This window comes from Protopterus annectens, chromosome 10.part0, assembly GCF_019279795.1.
Source record: "Protopterus annectens isolate FY-2018-M chromosome 10.part0, PAN1.0, whole genome shotgun sequence".
In the NCBI taxonomy this organism is placed as follows: domain Eukaryota; kingdom Metazoa; phylum Chordata; order Ceratodontiformes; family Protopteridae; genus Protopterus; species Protopterus annectens.
In genome coordinates this window covers 1007227464-1007243078 of record NC_056744.1, presented here as the reverse complement: position 1 = coordinate 1007243078, position 15615 = coordinate 1007227464, and the positions used below count along the sequence as shown (strand labels likewise).

The 15615-nt window shown below is 39.0% G+C and overlaps 1 protein-coding gene across 1 annotated transcript in view; it reads right to left on the bottom strand.

Annotated features, from left to right (window-relative positions):
• PTCH2 (patched 2) overlaps positions 1-15615 on the bottom strand; it is a 154042-nt gene that overhangs the window by 64789 nt on the left and 73638 nt on the right. Inside the window, exons 6-8 of the mRNA XM_044085763.1 lie at positions 5603-5798; positions 4650-4771; positions 2733-2880 (exon numbers count right to left, since the gene is read on the bottom strand). Of these exons, the coding sequence (XP_043941698.1) occupies positions 2733-2880; positions 4650-4771; positions 5603-5798 (466 nt within the window). The remainder of the gene's footprint in view (positions 1-2732; positions 2881-4649; positions 4772-5602; positions 5799-15615) is intronic.

Below are 15615 nucleotides of genomic sequence, written 5' to 3'. Positions count from 1 at the left end.
TTAAAGAAAAGTTTAAGTAACAGAGGAAAGGTATTTCAACAGAAAAAGCCATTGAAGGTAACACCAACTTGAAATTATAAACTTCAGTAAGTGGAAAGCAGGTTCAATGGGTTTTCAGAAGGTGTTTCTTTTGTCAACAAATTAGTATCAATCAAATGATCTGCTGGTGGGCTGAGAGTGCATATAATAGTGTGAAGAGTGATAGGACAGCTGCATCTAGACAAGCTAGTTGCACAGTGTGTGTGTGTGTGTGTGTGTGTGTGTGTGTGTGTGTGTGTGTGTGTGTGTGTGTGTGTGTGTGTGTATATGCATATATATGTATGTAATCGTCTGCCTATATGACACAGCTGTAACTGACATGAAAAGTAACCATAAATGTGATTACACTTTGGTAATTGAACTTGCTGCAGAGGTCTGCTAAAAGTAAACATGAGTTATCATGGATAGTTAACAACTAAATAAAGTTATTGTGCACTCCCATCCCTCTGTCCTCCTGAGTACAGTAGGTGACCATAACGTCATTTAGGCCAGATTACCTACCTGTCTTCCATGTGGCTAGCCTTCTAGTAGCTTGGAAAATATTTTATGCAAATCAGTTCACAAAAGACTCTCTCTCTTTCTGTGTCCCCCCGACACACACACACACACACACACACACGCACACACGCACACACGCACACACACACACACACACACACACACACACTGTTCCAATGCATTTCAAAATAATAAAAAAGTCATCTGTACTTCGTTTTTAGTTACAGGCTCCAAGATTACAACTTTGACAACTAAGAGTAATGGCTGCAGGTGGCACGGGTCAAATTCGTCAAAGGTCAGATAAGATGGCACAGTTTTGTGAACAAGGGTAAGGTACACTTCCATCATCACCTTGGCATGTTCAGCCCATAGGGGCCTAAAGCCTTGAGAGAGGTTGGAAAATGTGTTCCATGTCTAACATCCCTCCCTCTCAAAATGCAGGCAATGCCCTCAAGCCTTGGTCATCTGTCACACACCCCACCCCATCCCCCTGCTTTGTATTCTGTCTGTTAGTGGATGGTGTCAGCTATCAGAGAAACAGCTTGTTCCTATAAGTTGTAGTCCATCAAGAGGCCTCCACAGCCTTACTCCCTTTGCAGCATTACTAGACCAACAAATGACTCCAAACTGCTTGGAAAATTACCCCACACTTGTATCAAAATAAAGTTGGAAAGAAGTCACTACAAAATTAACCCATATGAGCCAAGCACAGCAAGACCATGTAGGTTTGTTTCATTCCCACCACTTTCTCCTTTCGGGAAGGGGAAGGAAACAGTTCAACTTTACAAAAAGTTAAGAACACATCGTATGTAGAGCAGGGGTCTGGACAGACATCAAGAATACATACTAATTTCCTATATATTCTAAACAGCTTTCTGACAGTTTTGAAACCTGTTACTGTTAGAGTTACAAGTAATGAAATGCTACTAAATGTATCCAGTACTCTTGGATTTTATTCTGTCGGCCTTCACTTGTAAACTTGCGACTCAGCAAGTCAGTTAAACATTCAGTGTTCCCAGGTCATCTCTGAAAAGGGTTCACCTGGTCAAGAGAATGAATTAAAAATATATACTAAATGTTTGCAGCCAATGATTAACCCTAACTCTAACCTTAAAAATTATTTCCATACAAGACCTGCTCTGAAGTGAGCAATGACAGCTATACTGCTATTTGAACAGTTCTACCTATATTGATTTAAAAATGAATTGCATGGCTTGCTTTACTTTTGTTAAGCATCACACGACTGAAAACGGCATTATACAAAGCAGTCAACAAAGTCCTTTACACTCATGTCAAAATAATCTCCAAAAGGCAAGTGCTAATGCGAGTGATATTTTTACCCAAGTTGTACGCTTCAAAGTACAGGACTTGTATATGGAATTTGTTTTAAAACAGGTGAGTTTTCTGTCAGTGTGCCTGAAACAAATCCAAGAAATGCTTACTGTGCTCAAATGTAAATTTTCATGTCTTTCTTGCCAGTGTAAAACTCCTGTTTTTCACCATTTTCACAATATTTTTCCTTTCACAGGTTCACCTTGTCTATTTCTATGCATTTTAATTGTTCTTTATTCTTACTACACTGCATAATACCGTGCCATTCTATGTTTACATTACTTTTAGATACACACTACATCTGCTGAGACCAGGCCACCAAAAGCCAAATATAATTATGCAACTGAAAACAGAATGAATCCTGTTCACTAACAGCTCCAATGTTCAGGCTTACAGCTTCGGAATATGAAATACATACAGCAGAAAGGCTGACCTAAGAGAACTCACTCACAAACTACTGAGATATGCTAGCTACATTCTACGCACACCTGATCACACCATTCACTATGGCCATACTCAGGCCATGTGACCACAACACTTACTGTGGTTACTTCTATGAACTGCTATAAGGGCATTCTTGTCTGCTAGATTTTGAATCAGAATAAACAAAAATATGTTAACCTTTGCAGAGAAAGTAATAAACAAGATGGCTTTTCTGAATAAAATCACAGCGATGTTTTTTTATACAACTTAGAATCAAGTTCTGTACAGTACATTAACTGACTACAAACCACTCTCTTGGAAATGATATATACATTCCAAGCAAATAACCAGGTTAACCACAGTGGTGTATTTTCAGTACAGGTGAGTCTGAAAATCAGGGAGGGGAGGACTGTGCCCATCTCCTTTCATACACAACTCACCTCTACAAACTTTCTCTGCCAAGCTTCCAAGATTGTGGCAGCTTTCTCTTCATTCCAGTTGATGTCATGGATTTCGTAGTCATCTTTGAAATGCTCGTACAACTGCTTAGGACTCATGAGGAGGTAGATTGTCTGAAGGCCTTCCGCACTACACAAAAGAATGATTTGGAAAAAGGTATTTAGTACATTTTGACAGTCTAGCATTTACTGTTTAAAAAAATACCTGCTCAAGAAAAAAATATAGACACTCAGAGAAAACCATGTTTGTAGAAAATCAGAAGGGTGGTATCACATTGTGGTTTGGTAAATTTTAAAAAAGACAGTCTTGTATCCAAGATTGGGTGAAAGAGAATGCTAAACGTGTATGTGTCGCTAGTAATATTTCTAGAGGCATAACAGGCATTGGGTTTTAATGTTAGGTTTAGTATTTGTTAGGCATGTGGATATACAATCTAACATATGATTACAACATAGCTCATAGGAACCTGAAAGCAGTTGAAATCCCATTACAGTTTTTAACTTGCTGTGTGAGAGTCAAACGTTCACTTATCCTTTCCATTATGTCCAAGCCATGCAAAAACGGTAAGAGCAGGACTTTGCTATAAATGAGGTGCTGCCTCTAGCTACACTATCCTGTGTAGCTACATCTCATCTCTGGGACGTGGCCTGTTTGAAAACCACAGTGCAGAAAAAAAAATGAAAAAAATGGATATTGAGCACTGCATGAATGTGTCTTTCGGCTTTTCCCGGTTAGGGGTCGCCACAGCGGAATTCCGGTCCGCTAATGATTGGCAGTTGATTTTTACGTACCAAGTTGCCAGCCCTGACGCACAACCTTCAATGAAGGTACGCCCATTCACGCATGTCTCCACGCAGAAGATGCTCTAGCTGAGAATCGAACAGGACAGCGTCTTACTGTGAGGCAACAACGCTACCGCAGCACCACCACCGTGGACTTGGTATTGAGCACTGCAGAATTTTACAAATTAAAAGTTGGAAATGCCGCACAAACTTTGAAGGTATTGACCTCACTGTTTATAACTGATGCTGATTCCTAACATCATGTGCAATTAAGTAGCAGTTTTCACTGCAAGAGACATTAAAAATAAAGTAAGAAAGAAAAAAGCTTTACTAACTGTTAGACAGCAATTCTGGGCAAATTACAATCTGTGAAACTGTTTTTTATATAGTTAAAACCTGGGACATTTGCTATAATAATCGGATATAGAATCAAGCTGTTTGGGATTACCTGTGGGAAAAACAGTGGTTAACAACAACAATAATAATAATAATAATAATAATAATAATAATACACATGGTCTGCATACCTCTCAACCTCCCAGAGCAAAAAATCTGGACAATGCCAAAAATAATAGGGAGAACGTAGGCCCAAAACCAGGGACAGATTTTAAGGACTGTTCGAATAAACCTATAGACAGTTACTAGAATATTGGGCATTATTATGCATTTTCTGAAGGATATTTAGTCTGAAACTCAAACGTCTGTCATTATTTATCACTATTTAGTGACTTCAATCTTCAATGATTTGCCATAAAAACCCAAATTTTATGAGCAACACACCAAAAATATGAGGCAAAAAATCTGGACATGCTGCAAAAATCTGGACAGTTGAAAACTTTGATGGTCTGAGATTCACAGCTCATTGCTTGTTACCAATCATGCAATGGGTGTAGGGATTCAAAGTTAATGCATAATACATGTCTTTTAAGTTGCAAGTGTGTGTGTGTGTGTGTGTGTGTGTGTGTGTGTGTGTGTGTGTGTGTGTGTGTGTGTGTGTGTGTCTACTGTGCTGAAAGATGCACTTCATAATGCGCATTAAATGCTCTTATAACAGGTATCAAATAAAAAAAATAGAAGAAATGTGAAGTTTGAACACTGACTGCTCAGTCTCATTACCTCAGCAATCTACCCTGGGAGTCCTTTGATGTTCCCCCTAATATAAGCTCTTCTTGCCAGTGCATAAACTTCTTTGAAAATCCATCACAGCCTCCAGATAACTCCAAGGGAATATTAGGAACCTGTAAACATCAAGCAGAAGAAGAAAACATCAGCAGTTGTACAGTGCTGTAATTAACTGCTTTGGTACTCTGTTTCCTCCAACTTTATCTCCTACCTTTAATACATTATTTTGATCCAATTACCTATGACATATAATCACTCAAAAAGGCCCATCAAGGTGGGGCTTGACTCTTTTCTAATGCTGACCATGAGTGACTTCAAAGCAGTTCAGTCAATCACCCAGCTCTAATGAAGCAAGTATTCACTGCAGTGCCAAACTGTTTCCCCTAAGATGTAGCAAACGCATTTTGAATTCAGGTCACAGATTCACAGACATTAAATATACCACTATATTCAATGGCAACCCTCAGTATGAGGCGTGCTGAAATGTTGAGAGAAGAATTTTCATCCCCAAGAAAATAAGTCCAAACATCTACGGCAACACTTCTGACAGTACATAATCAGTACTCTTCAGCTCCATTTTCTTGGAATATAAATCAGTTTTCTTAACTTCAACCATGCAGAGCAACCTAGTTTTTCTCAGCCTAAGCAAGACTGGTGAAGGAGAACTTTTAATTTTCAAAGTGCTACATGTAATGTCTATTAACATACAGATCTACAAACATGAGCTACACTAAAAACCGGCTTTGCTTACTTAGCAATTTATTACGACTTTTTAAGATCCCTTTTATGAGAGGGTTGACAGGGAAACGTTCTTCTACAGATACAGTACGACAAGCAGACATTTTCATGCAACATAAAACAATGTGCATCACACCAGCTGACATTGTAGGAATGCATATTTGAAAGATTCTTTACTGTATTAAAGGTGTGGACATTTCAGAACATACCTGCTGAGTCAATTTGTTGGGAACAGACTGCGGGCACTCAGAGTCCATTGGGTTTAGGCATGGCCGATCCATGTAGGCCTGCCCAACCTGAGCTTTGTCTAGTAACTCCTTGAAGCCTTCCAGTGAGGTGAACTGTCCTAGCTCTTCCAACAGCTGCATAGGGTCCAGATTAGTCCACTGAATATCTGGCCTTCCGCTAGAGAAATGGAAAGAAAAAAAAAATCTACTATTACCAAGTGAAAAGTTTCAATGTTTTAGACATTTGTTCATGTAATCAATCAGGTAGAACATCTACAGGTGTATGCATCTATACCAACCAAGAGCACATATTATTATTTAATGCACTGAAGTGAATGTTTATTACTTTTCTTTCTTATTTTGTTATAACAAAGCACTGGTACTGATAAAAACCAGTCGAAGCTTATGGCACCAAACAAACATTCTTGTAATATCAAAATATTCTGCCTTAAAATGATGTCTTTCTTTTCTGATTTTTGAATAGCTCTTGGGTCACTTTAAGCAATCTTAATAGTTGATGATTTGTTTTTAAAATTAGGTAGCAAAAGGAAAAACTGACTATAAATATTCTCATAAAGATGCACATACAGAAATTTCACATTTATCTCCTTATCAAAGATGTCTGTTCAAAAAAGGGAGGTAATAACAATATAAAAGAAATGTATAGCCACTGTCAGGAAAGCTGCCAGAGTTAAAACACAACATCAAAACAGCTGATGGGGGGTGGTGTGAATGATGTTTAATAATACCCAGCACCTAGTACCACCTAAAGTAACACGTGGTATTCTGACCTCTCTCATATGGATAAAGGACACGTTTGTAATAAGTACAGGAAAGATTAAAAGCTATTAACAAGTACTGTAGTAATTACAAACAGTAAGTAGTTACAAAATATAAAATGACCTGTTAAAATGCAAGGACAGCCCCATGCTGCTAAAATGTACCAAGAAATACATATGCTGCTGTAATTGTGCCATGGATTTGTAATGCACAGAAGGCAGGAAGAAATGCTCAACAGCAGTGTGTCTAGTAATGAAAGTAATGCAGGGTTGGAAGGCTGGATAAGGGATGGAGATGAGAGGTCTTAGTCTGGTGTAGGTTGTCACCTGAAAAGCAGGTAGGAAGTGAACATCTGTGGGGTGACTGTCGAGACCTTCTCTGTATAAGATCTTCAATAGGTAGTGAGGCAAGGCTGTTTGCCAGTGATGTAAAGGTGGTAGCAGTTACAGAAAATAAAAAAAATAAAGCTTCAGCAGGACCTAAGTAAGCATGTGTTACCTTCTGTGAGGAGATACAAGGTTTTGGTGCTTAGAATTGAATGAATGTATGCGCTGTTTGTGTGTGTGTGTAGGGGGGGCATAAGAGAAACTGTATATAGAAGTAATGCCCCTGCTAAAACTGAACTACTGTGTTTACTTTGGAAGCCCTGTAACAAAAGGGAGCCATGTGAACAGATGAACAGCACAAGGGAGGATCAGGTTCTTAAACAAGACATTGCCGAGGCTTTTATATGGAATACTGCATTCAGACCTGAAAGCTGTACTTGAAGGAGGACATTAGGTGAGGTACGTCAATGGTAGTCTGCTCTGTACAACAAAAGTACTGCCCAATACAGTGCTGGTTTATGACAGGAAGGACTATGTGAGTAGCGATGTGACCATATTCCGAAAAGAAACACCTAGAATTTACCAGCAAAGGCATCATAGTGGCATTGTGTGATGCCAGGAAATGGTAGTCACCAATACAGGACACTCACAGGTGGTAGTTGTGTGTCCCATTGTACTGTAAACATAATGCATAACCCCAAAAAATAGTATTGGTAGGGTTGCCACCTTTTCAAATGCCCAAAGTGGGACATTTTTAGTACAAACATCAGATTTTGCAAGCCGAAACGTACCCACAGTCAGTACAAATGACAGAACTTCACTTCTTTGCCTAAATAAAAACTTATTCTTGTAGCATTTTAGTTGCTTATTCTGTTTCTTATAAAATGTAGGTGTTTCAGATACAGAATAACTGTTCTATGCAACTATTACATAAAATATAGGAAATTATTTTGTCCTAAAATCTCAGGACATTTACCATTTTTAACATTTTTTTTGCAGGACACAACTGCCAAGTATTGGTGTATGCAGACCCCACAACAGTGATTTTTCTAGCTCTTCACATGAGGTTACTGAAAATCTAACTTACTTTGTATCCTTTGTGCCTGTCATGTTAACTGTACAACAAAAGTATTGTGAAAACAAGAACTACACTTCATAAGAAAATTCTACTATCTCTATAAAACACATACTAGAAAAACAAGAACACACTTATTTTGTGAGATTGTAACATAAATCTTTAATACCTATGGATGAGAGCTACACAGCAGGAAAACAATACTGCCAAATTCCGTCCATTGAATGACTAATTGTGGTTGGTTTCACTTTTTGGTGCATCTTTTTCTGTCTACAGTTCTATCCCTACATCCTCATTCTGTACCAGATGCCAAGTGAAAAGCATGCATTATCCTGTTTCATGGAGAAGCAAAGTTGGGGGGGAACAGATCAGGCCGTCCTGCTTGCTCTCATTTCTTTACTTTGTGCTGCAAGTCATCATGATTAAGAAAGAACTCAGTAACGTCTTGATACTGAGGGAGGCGTGGCCTCCAGTAAAGTGCAAACACAAAGTGGTGGATGATGTTCTATCAGCTGATGCCCTGCTGATGAAAGAAAATGATGCATCTGTCAGAAGTATCACCTCAAACACCCAAACTCCATCACTGATTCATGTTACAAGTATATCAGTCTTTACAGTATACAGTTTCTGCACTATAAAATGTTAACTTCTTAGTACTTTTATAACTTCTGGTTTACACTCAAAAAAACTGATAGAAATAATGGTGTGGGGGAGGGGTGAATCACAGAGAAAGCGGTAAAAGAAGTACATTGGCAACTACTTCCTCATAACAGGCTTGGTCTTCTAGAATAAGAAACAAAATGGCAGTTCTGCATCAGGGGTAACAAAACAGCTCTCTGCATTACAATTTGCAGTTTATGCACCTTTCTCACAGAAGGAAATGATGAAGACTGTTGTAAACTTTGACTCTGGTACAAACAATGCCACATGGGAACAGTACCCACTACATGCCATCCATGTCAGAGCTCAGTGCTTGGACAAAGAGGTTATTCCACTGTTTAACATGCAGGGATGTGAAAGACACTGCCCAGAACATTTTGACTGGGAAGGCATGAAGAGGAATGGAAAACAGTCTTCTCCCGTTTTCTATGTCTCCACATAAGCCTTTCTAGTTTCATAACTGCTAGTTCCACTTCTAGCTACCACAGAGGTCACTCATTTATAATACCAGTTATGGAAAACATGGCTGTGTCACTTTGGGGGAGGGAGAGTATGAAGTGTAAAAAAGGAAAGATACTGCTGTTCTCCTAGCCATAGCTGAACAAGCTCTGAGCTCAGGCTGCATGGCATAGATCCTACTACGCTACTGTTGTGCCTTTGGTTGTAAACTTGAACATTGTGAGAGATAGAAAGCTGAGCATTTCGTAACTGTCTCTGTCTCACCCTCTGCTAGGAAAAACAAGTTGCACTTTTAGTGGTACTGTAGACACCCAGCCATAGCTATCAAACATAGAAGACAGAAGTCCTGCTATGATGTAAATAACCCATTAACAGGGCAACACATGTCACGAGAAACAAACAGAAAACAGCAAAATTAAAATGTAATTCACATTTAGGCCTCAGAGGACAAAAAATATTGTATGTTAGGCTATGCTCTACCAAGCTATCCCACACAAGACATTTGTCCTTGGGGGGATAAAAGGTCACTTTTCTTTCCTACTCGCATATGAGATCATGGTTATAACATGATCAGAATGAGTGAGACAATAGCAAACAGTCTAGAGGAATAGACGAAGGCATGAACATTACAATCAATGCAGTTTATTAATTTGTCTCAACATTTCCAATGCCAGGACATTCAATACATCCACCACTCCTCCTGTCAAGAATTATTTCTTCACTTCTTTTGGGTACCTGCCTCTTCATCATCCTCTTCCCTTCACCTAATCTTACTACATTATCTGAAAAATTATTTTCTCTAGAAAAAAATGGTACTCTCTCAAATCTTTTTTAAAACATACGAGGTGCATGCAGCCCCTCTTTATATACCGTTTTCCAGCCCTCTTTATATACCGTTTTCCAGTGTGATCCAGCAGTCACTATTTGGGCCAGTACAAATGGAAGACTTTAGCTGCTCTGCTCTTAACCAGCTAGAACAAAGGTATATCTATAAATAAGATCTCCCGTACTTCAGGTTAGGTTTCAACAGTGGACTCTACAAATGTACTGCCACTTAACAACTGTCTTTCTCTGCAATGTTTTTCTCTATATTCTTGTTACACTGTTCATCCTTATTCACTTTGATGGTTTAATTACTCATCTATCTTTTTTTCTGTTTTAGATCACTTTACGATTTTTTTTGGCTTGGGCTTCAGTACCCTATCTGCATCACTGCGTATTTTTCATGTTAAAATTTGGTTGCCACATTTTTGAACAGCCAAGTGATGGGAATGGACCCCATTCCTAAGTCGAAGTATATTACACTTTACCTCTTGGTTTGGATGAAGAAGCTAGAGAAATCCATGTGGTACATAAGTAAAGCCATAAAAATTTACAGAATTACTAGAGTCACATGTGCATATACTTGGGGGCGGGGGTGTTGTTAATATGACTCACCAGTGACACACTGTCGGGATGTTGTTAATATGACACACCAGTGACACACTGTCATAGCACCATATTAGTTATTCTGTTATGGTCTAGACTAAATTTTAGATATGTGCACTGGAAGAGGAAGGAGGCTTGACTAACACAACAGGGGTACAGCTAAACATGCCATACTTAAATGTGATGCAGGTAGGTTTTTTAAAAGTACTCCATGTGCAACCAAATCCAAATGGAAGACTGCTACAACAAGGAAACAAGGGCTCAAGGGACTCATTTCATTAATAAACTCACAGCTGCTTAACACTTAACCCCCCATGTTACAAATCTCAGCACCCCACAAATGTTTCTTCATGGAGGTAAGGGGGAGGAGAAAGCCTACATTTTTAATCCAAGACACAGCACAGCCAAAACAGAGAAAACAAAGAGGAACAGAAGTCATATTGGGCAAGTGAACAGATGGGAATGCATGTGTAGGAAAGCATCTTTTGAGAAAAGGAACCATCCACATTGGCACAGCAGCTTGTGGGGTATATTGGAAGTCATCAGTATCTCATACTGAGGCAAATAAGGAAAAGTAACAAATTCAGACAAAAATAAAAGGAACCATTTTAACAGGTGTGCTGAAGTGTATTTCTTATAAAGAAACACAATTACTACATAAACAAATGTTAAACACTAATGTACTGAGTTTCAGTAAAAGGCAACTATTAAAATGCAAGGGAAAAGTCATTAATAGAAATTCTGAAAACTGTGGTAAAATCAAAAAAAGGGGAATTTTCCCTTTGATATCACTGGCTTTCTTTTTGAAAATGAAAACAGGCAGTTTTTTCAAAGCTGCTCTAAGAGTAGAATGAAAAGAGATGCCAATGTAAAAAAATAAACAAACAAACAAATGGGAGACAAAAACTGAAAAGCAGAGCTCAGCTCCTCAGCATTGCACTCCAATAATTCATGAAGGCTGGCTTGCAATACGGCTGAGGCTTTGAGATTCCCACATACCAAACGTCCATGCTCCTGACTCCAGAGAGAGACCCCATTATCTGCCTTTTCTTGCTTCAGTGAGCCAACTCAGCCCCTTTGTTTTTTCCATAGATTATCGGGCTTTGTTCTTCCAAGTTTGTTCCCCCCTCTGCCTCTCACTCTCTTGACTGAACTGAAACAGAAGCTCTGGTGGCTGGCTGGTCTGATAAGTGTGTGTGTGTGTGTGTGTGTGTGTGTGTGTGTGTGTGTGTGTGTGTGTGTGTGTGTGTGTGTGTGTGTGTGTATGCTCATGTGTGCATGCATGTTTTAAAACTGGAAAATTAAATCTCACATGAGGTTCTCCTACTCCCAAAAATACATACAGTATAAAAAAGTTGTTAATAAGGTGGAGTGGGTTATGGAACATTTACAATTACATTTATCAATAAATGGCTTGTTTACACAGCAAACTCAGATAACACACTGTTAAATACAGCTACCAACCTTTTTGTTTGGGGGGGGGGGGCGTGGAGTGCAGACAGGCCACAGATTACAAACGTATACGACTGGCAAGCAAAGCAAACCTGTAGGGTAGTTAGGGTTTGCTACATAAGGCTCAGCAGTTTTGCAACTGTCAGAATCTGGGTTCTCCTAAAAGAACCTCATAAATTATCTTGGGCTCTCCTTGTCCTTGGTAGTTTAAATGTTAGCAGTAGAACGTAGGCTACTAAAGGGACAGACAGAAGGAGAGACACCTAAACAGACACAGACTAATGCACTAAGTGGGAAGGTAGGCAGGTCAATTAGAAGCTAAGACATACTTAGGTGGATAGGTGACAAAAAGACATTAGATTAGGCATATGGACATGGTAAGTTACCCAAGGAAGACAGAAAGGAAATGCAGAGGCTGGTGGGTGAGTGAATAGCAGGATAATGACAGAAAGCACAATAAAGAGATTAAGCAAGCATTTTTGACAAGAGTAAATGAAAGAAACATAAATGGTTTCACAGACAGAGACAGAAATATGGGTAAGCATGTTAAAAGACACCAGAACAAGTTGTAATGTGCACGTAAAAAGAATCTTCAATGGAAAAACCTACGGTAATCATAATTACGTCATGACAACCCTAAATACTATACTTATATGTCAAAACATGGTTTACATATTCAGGCAAATACCTCAAACCACTCTTAAAGAAAAAAAAAACTGCAGCCACATATCACAGTGCACACACGTGCATACATACACACACACACACACACACACACACACACACACACACACACACACACACACACACACACACACACACACACACACACACACACACACACACATTCTTACCCCTGACATCTGTGTCAAAGAATGGCACTGAAACACATTTTGCTTGGCACTCTTATTGCCTGGGACAAACAGAAGTATTTTGATCAGTGATACCATAGCCTTAGTACTTTTTTTAAAATTTTTTTTAAATGGTAGATATACACAATGTACTTAAAATACATACACGATCATTTAGTGTCACTACCCCACATTTTTTATATTATTTATTTAAACTTTGTCTGTCTGGAAATTGGACATTTTACAAAAGTAAAAGCTGTGTTTTTTTCTGGCATTCTGCTCAAAAAAAGCATTGCTTAAATGTGTTTATATATATATATATATATATATATATATATATATATATACACACACACACACACACACACACACACACATATACATATATAGATGTGCTTTGTGTGTCTATATATATATATATATATATATATATATATATATATATATATATATATGTATGTATATACGTACACACAAACACATAACACACATATATATATATATATATATATATATATATATATATATATATATATATATATATATATATATAAAACTGGTAAACAGGCACAGAGATTCCTGGACTTCGTAAATACAAAACACACATGACCAAATAGTGAATATGCCCCACTAGATGATCCAACATATTGCACCTCGTACTCACAAACCTGGGAGAACGGTGCACACACCCCCAATGTCTTGTCCCCTATGGTTATGTCCAGCCACAAAACTGTCTCCTATGAAATCAAAATCAACTCTGCAACCCCAGTAAAACCAATAAGATTTAGAAACTGTTCCAAGGCAAACTACCTTTTATTAAGTGATGGTCTGTCAAAATTCAATGCGCCTCCAAACCCCTACAACACAGCAGACTGTTCTGAATGGCTCTCAGAAACTCTTTACAACCATGTCAATGGCTGCACGGAGGCTGCTCTAACTACCAGAAGTTAGGCCAGAAACAACCCCAGAAACAAACCACCCTAGTGCATCCTAAATTTAACAGGATCTACAACAAAAGGAAAAAAATATATGGCAAAAATCAGGAAGGGTAATTCACATAATGATGAAAACTCTCTCATCAAACTAAATAGGCAGGTTGGTGCAATGGTTAAGGTGTTTACCTTACAGACAGAAGGTGCATGGTTTGATTAACACAGGGGGTAATTGGCTACGTTTGAAATGGCCCACAAGGGCAGCTAGCCTAGTACCAATCTATGAACCTATGACTCTGTAGACAACTAAGAGGGTTAATTAAGTTAAAGCAAAGCCAACGTTGAGGTTAAGACAGCCTCTCAGGTGAAAGATAACCATAAGGCTTTCTTCAGCTATGTCAGAAACGTCAAGGGAAGCACACAGCAATGTGCAGAACTGGTGGTTAATGGTGCCACATTCACAGAACCTGATATAACAAACCTATTAGCGGACAAATTCATTTCCAACTTTATCCTCGTCTCACCCCCAAACATCCCTGTAGAAATACTCTCAAACATAACCCCTCCATCTATAACTAGGAAGCATGTACTTGGTGCACTTGCTAAAGCCAGGATCACAGCCTCAATCGACCCTGAAAGCATCTTGAGATGCCTCCTGAACAATCTAAAATACAACTTATCAAGACTCCAGGAGTCACTATTTAACTACAGGCTTAAAATAGACTTTGTGCAATGGGAAGGGATAACTGTAATGGTCATGACCCTTCATAAGGGAGGACCTTTAAAAAATCCTAGAAGGTACAGACCCATTAGTCTGACTAGCTTTATTTGCAAAGCCATACAAAAAAATTACCAAAGAAATGATCAACAAGGACACAGGAGACCTCCAGACACTGGATCCATCCCAGTTTGTCTTTGTCAAAGAAAGGTCATGCTTACTGAACTTGGTGGAATTCTTTGAAAACCTCTCTAAGGTAATGGATGAGGGAAAAGCGGTACATACTATTTACCTAGATCTGGCTAAGGCATTTGATAAAATACCCCACTCAGGGATTGTCAACAAACTTATGGAACTAGAAGTAAACCCCTTTATAACACAATGAATAGCTAACTAGATCACTGATAGGACCCAAGAGGTTGGAATTTCTGAGGCCAACTCTGCAAAGAGGCCACTCACCAGTGGAGTCCCCCTGAGCTCTGTGCTAGGCCTGTTTCTCTTTGGCATCAACTTCTTGGCAGTCAAAGCCAATGTCAAAAGCCTCTGGCTGATTAAGATGATTGCAAACTGGGAAAAGTCACTGAATCCCACCAAGATGGGATGCCAAAGCCTTGGTGCCAAAGCTATAGCATAAAACTCAATGCCAAGATATGCATTACAGTACCTTTTGGGAAGTCGGTTACCTTGGGTAACTACATCATCAATAAAGCACCTCTGAAAGTTAATTCACTAGTCAGGGTCCGGGAACTTATGTAGAAAGCATTCTAGCCTTCGACCAGCATGTGTCCAAGTTAGTAAGAAAATCCTTCTATGTTGCTCAACTAATAAGTAAAAGCATGGCATCTAGGTCATGAGAGGTCATCGTACCACTGTACTTGGCCCTCATGAGACCCATCATACAGTATCAGGTCCCCGTTTGGTATGTACCTTACTAGAGACACACAGCAACTGGAATGTCCACAAAGGTTCCTTGTAAACACAATGCCCTATGCTGATCATCTCAAAGCCCTGGCTCATTACTTGGTATTATACAGACAACTGAGAAGTGATTTTTGCCTGGTATACAAGGCATCCCTGGACCCTATTTTGATGAAACTTGTGCACATCCGCTAATCAAACAATATCAGAACTCAAAACATCAGGTCAAAACATGTAAACTTTGCTTGCGAAATAAACAGAAGAGACAGGTATGTTTCTCAGAGAATTTCCATTCTCTGGAACAGGCTCTCCATCCATGTAAAGCAGAAATCATCCCTAACCCTATTTAAGTGCAACCTGGCCCAATGGATGGGTATTCAGAAATTCACCCATGGC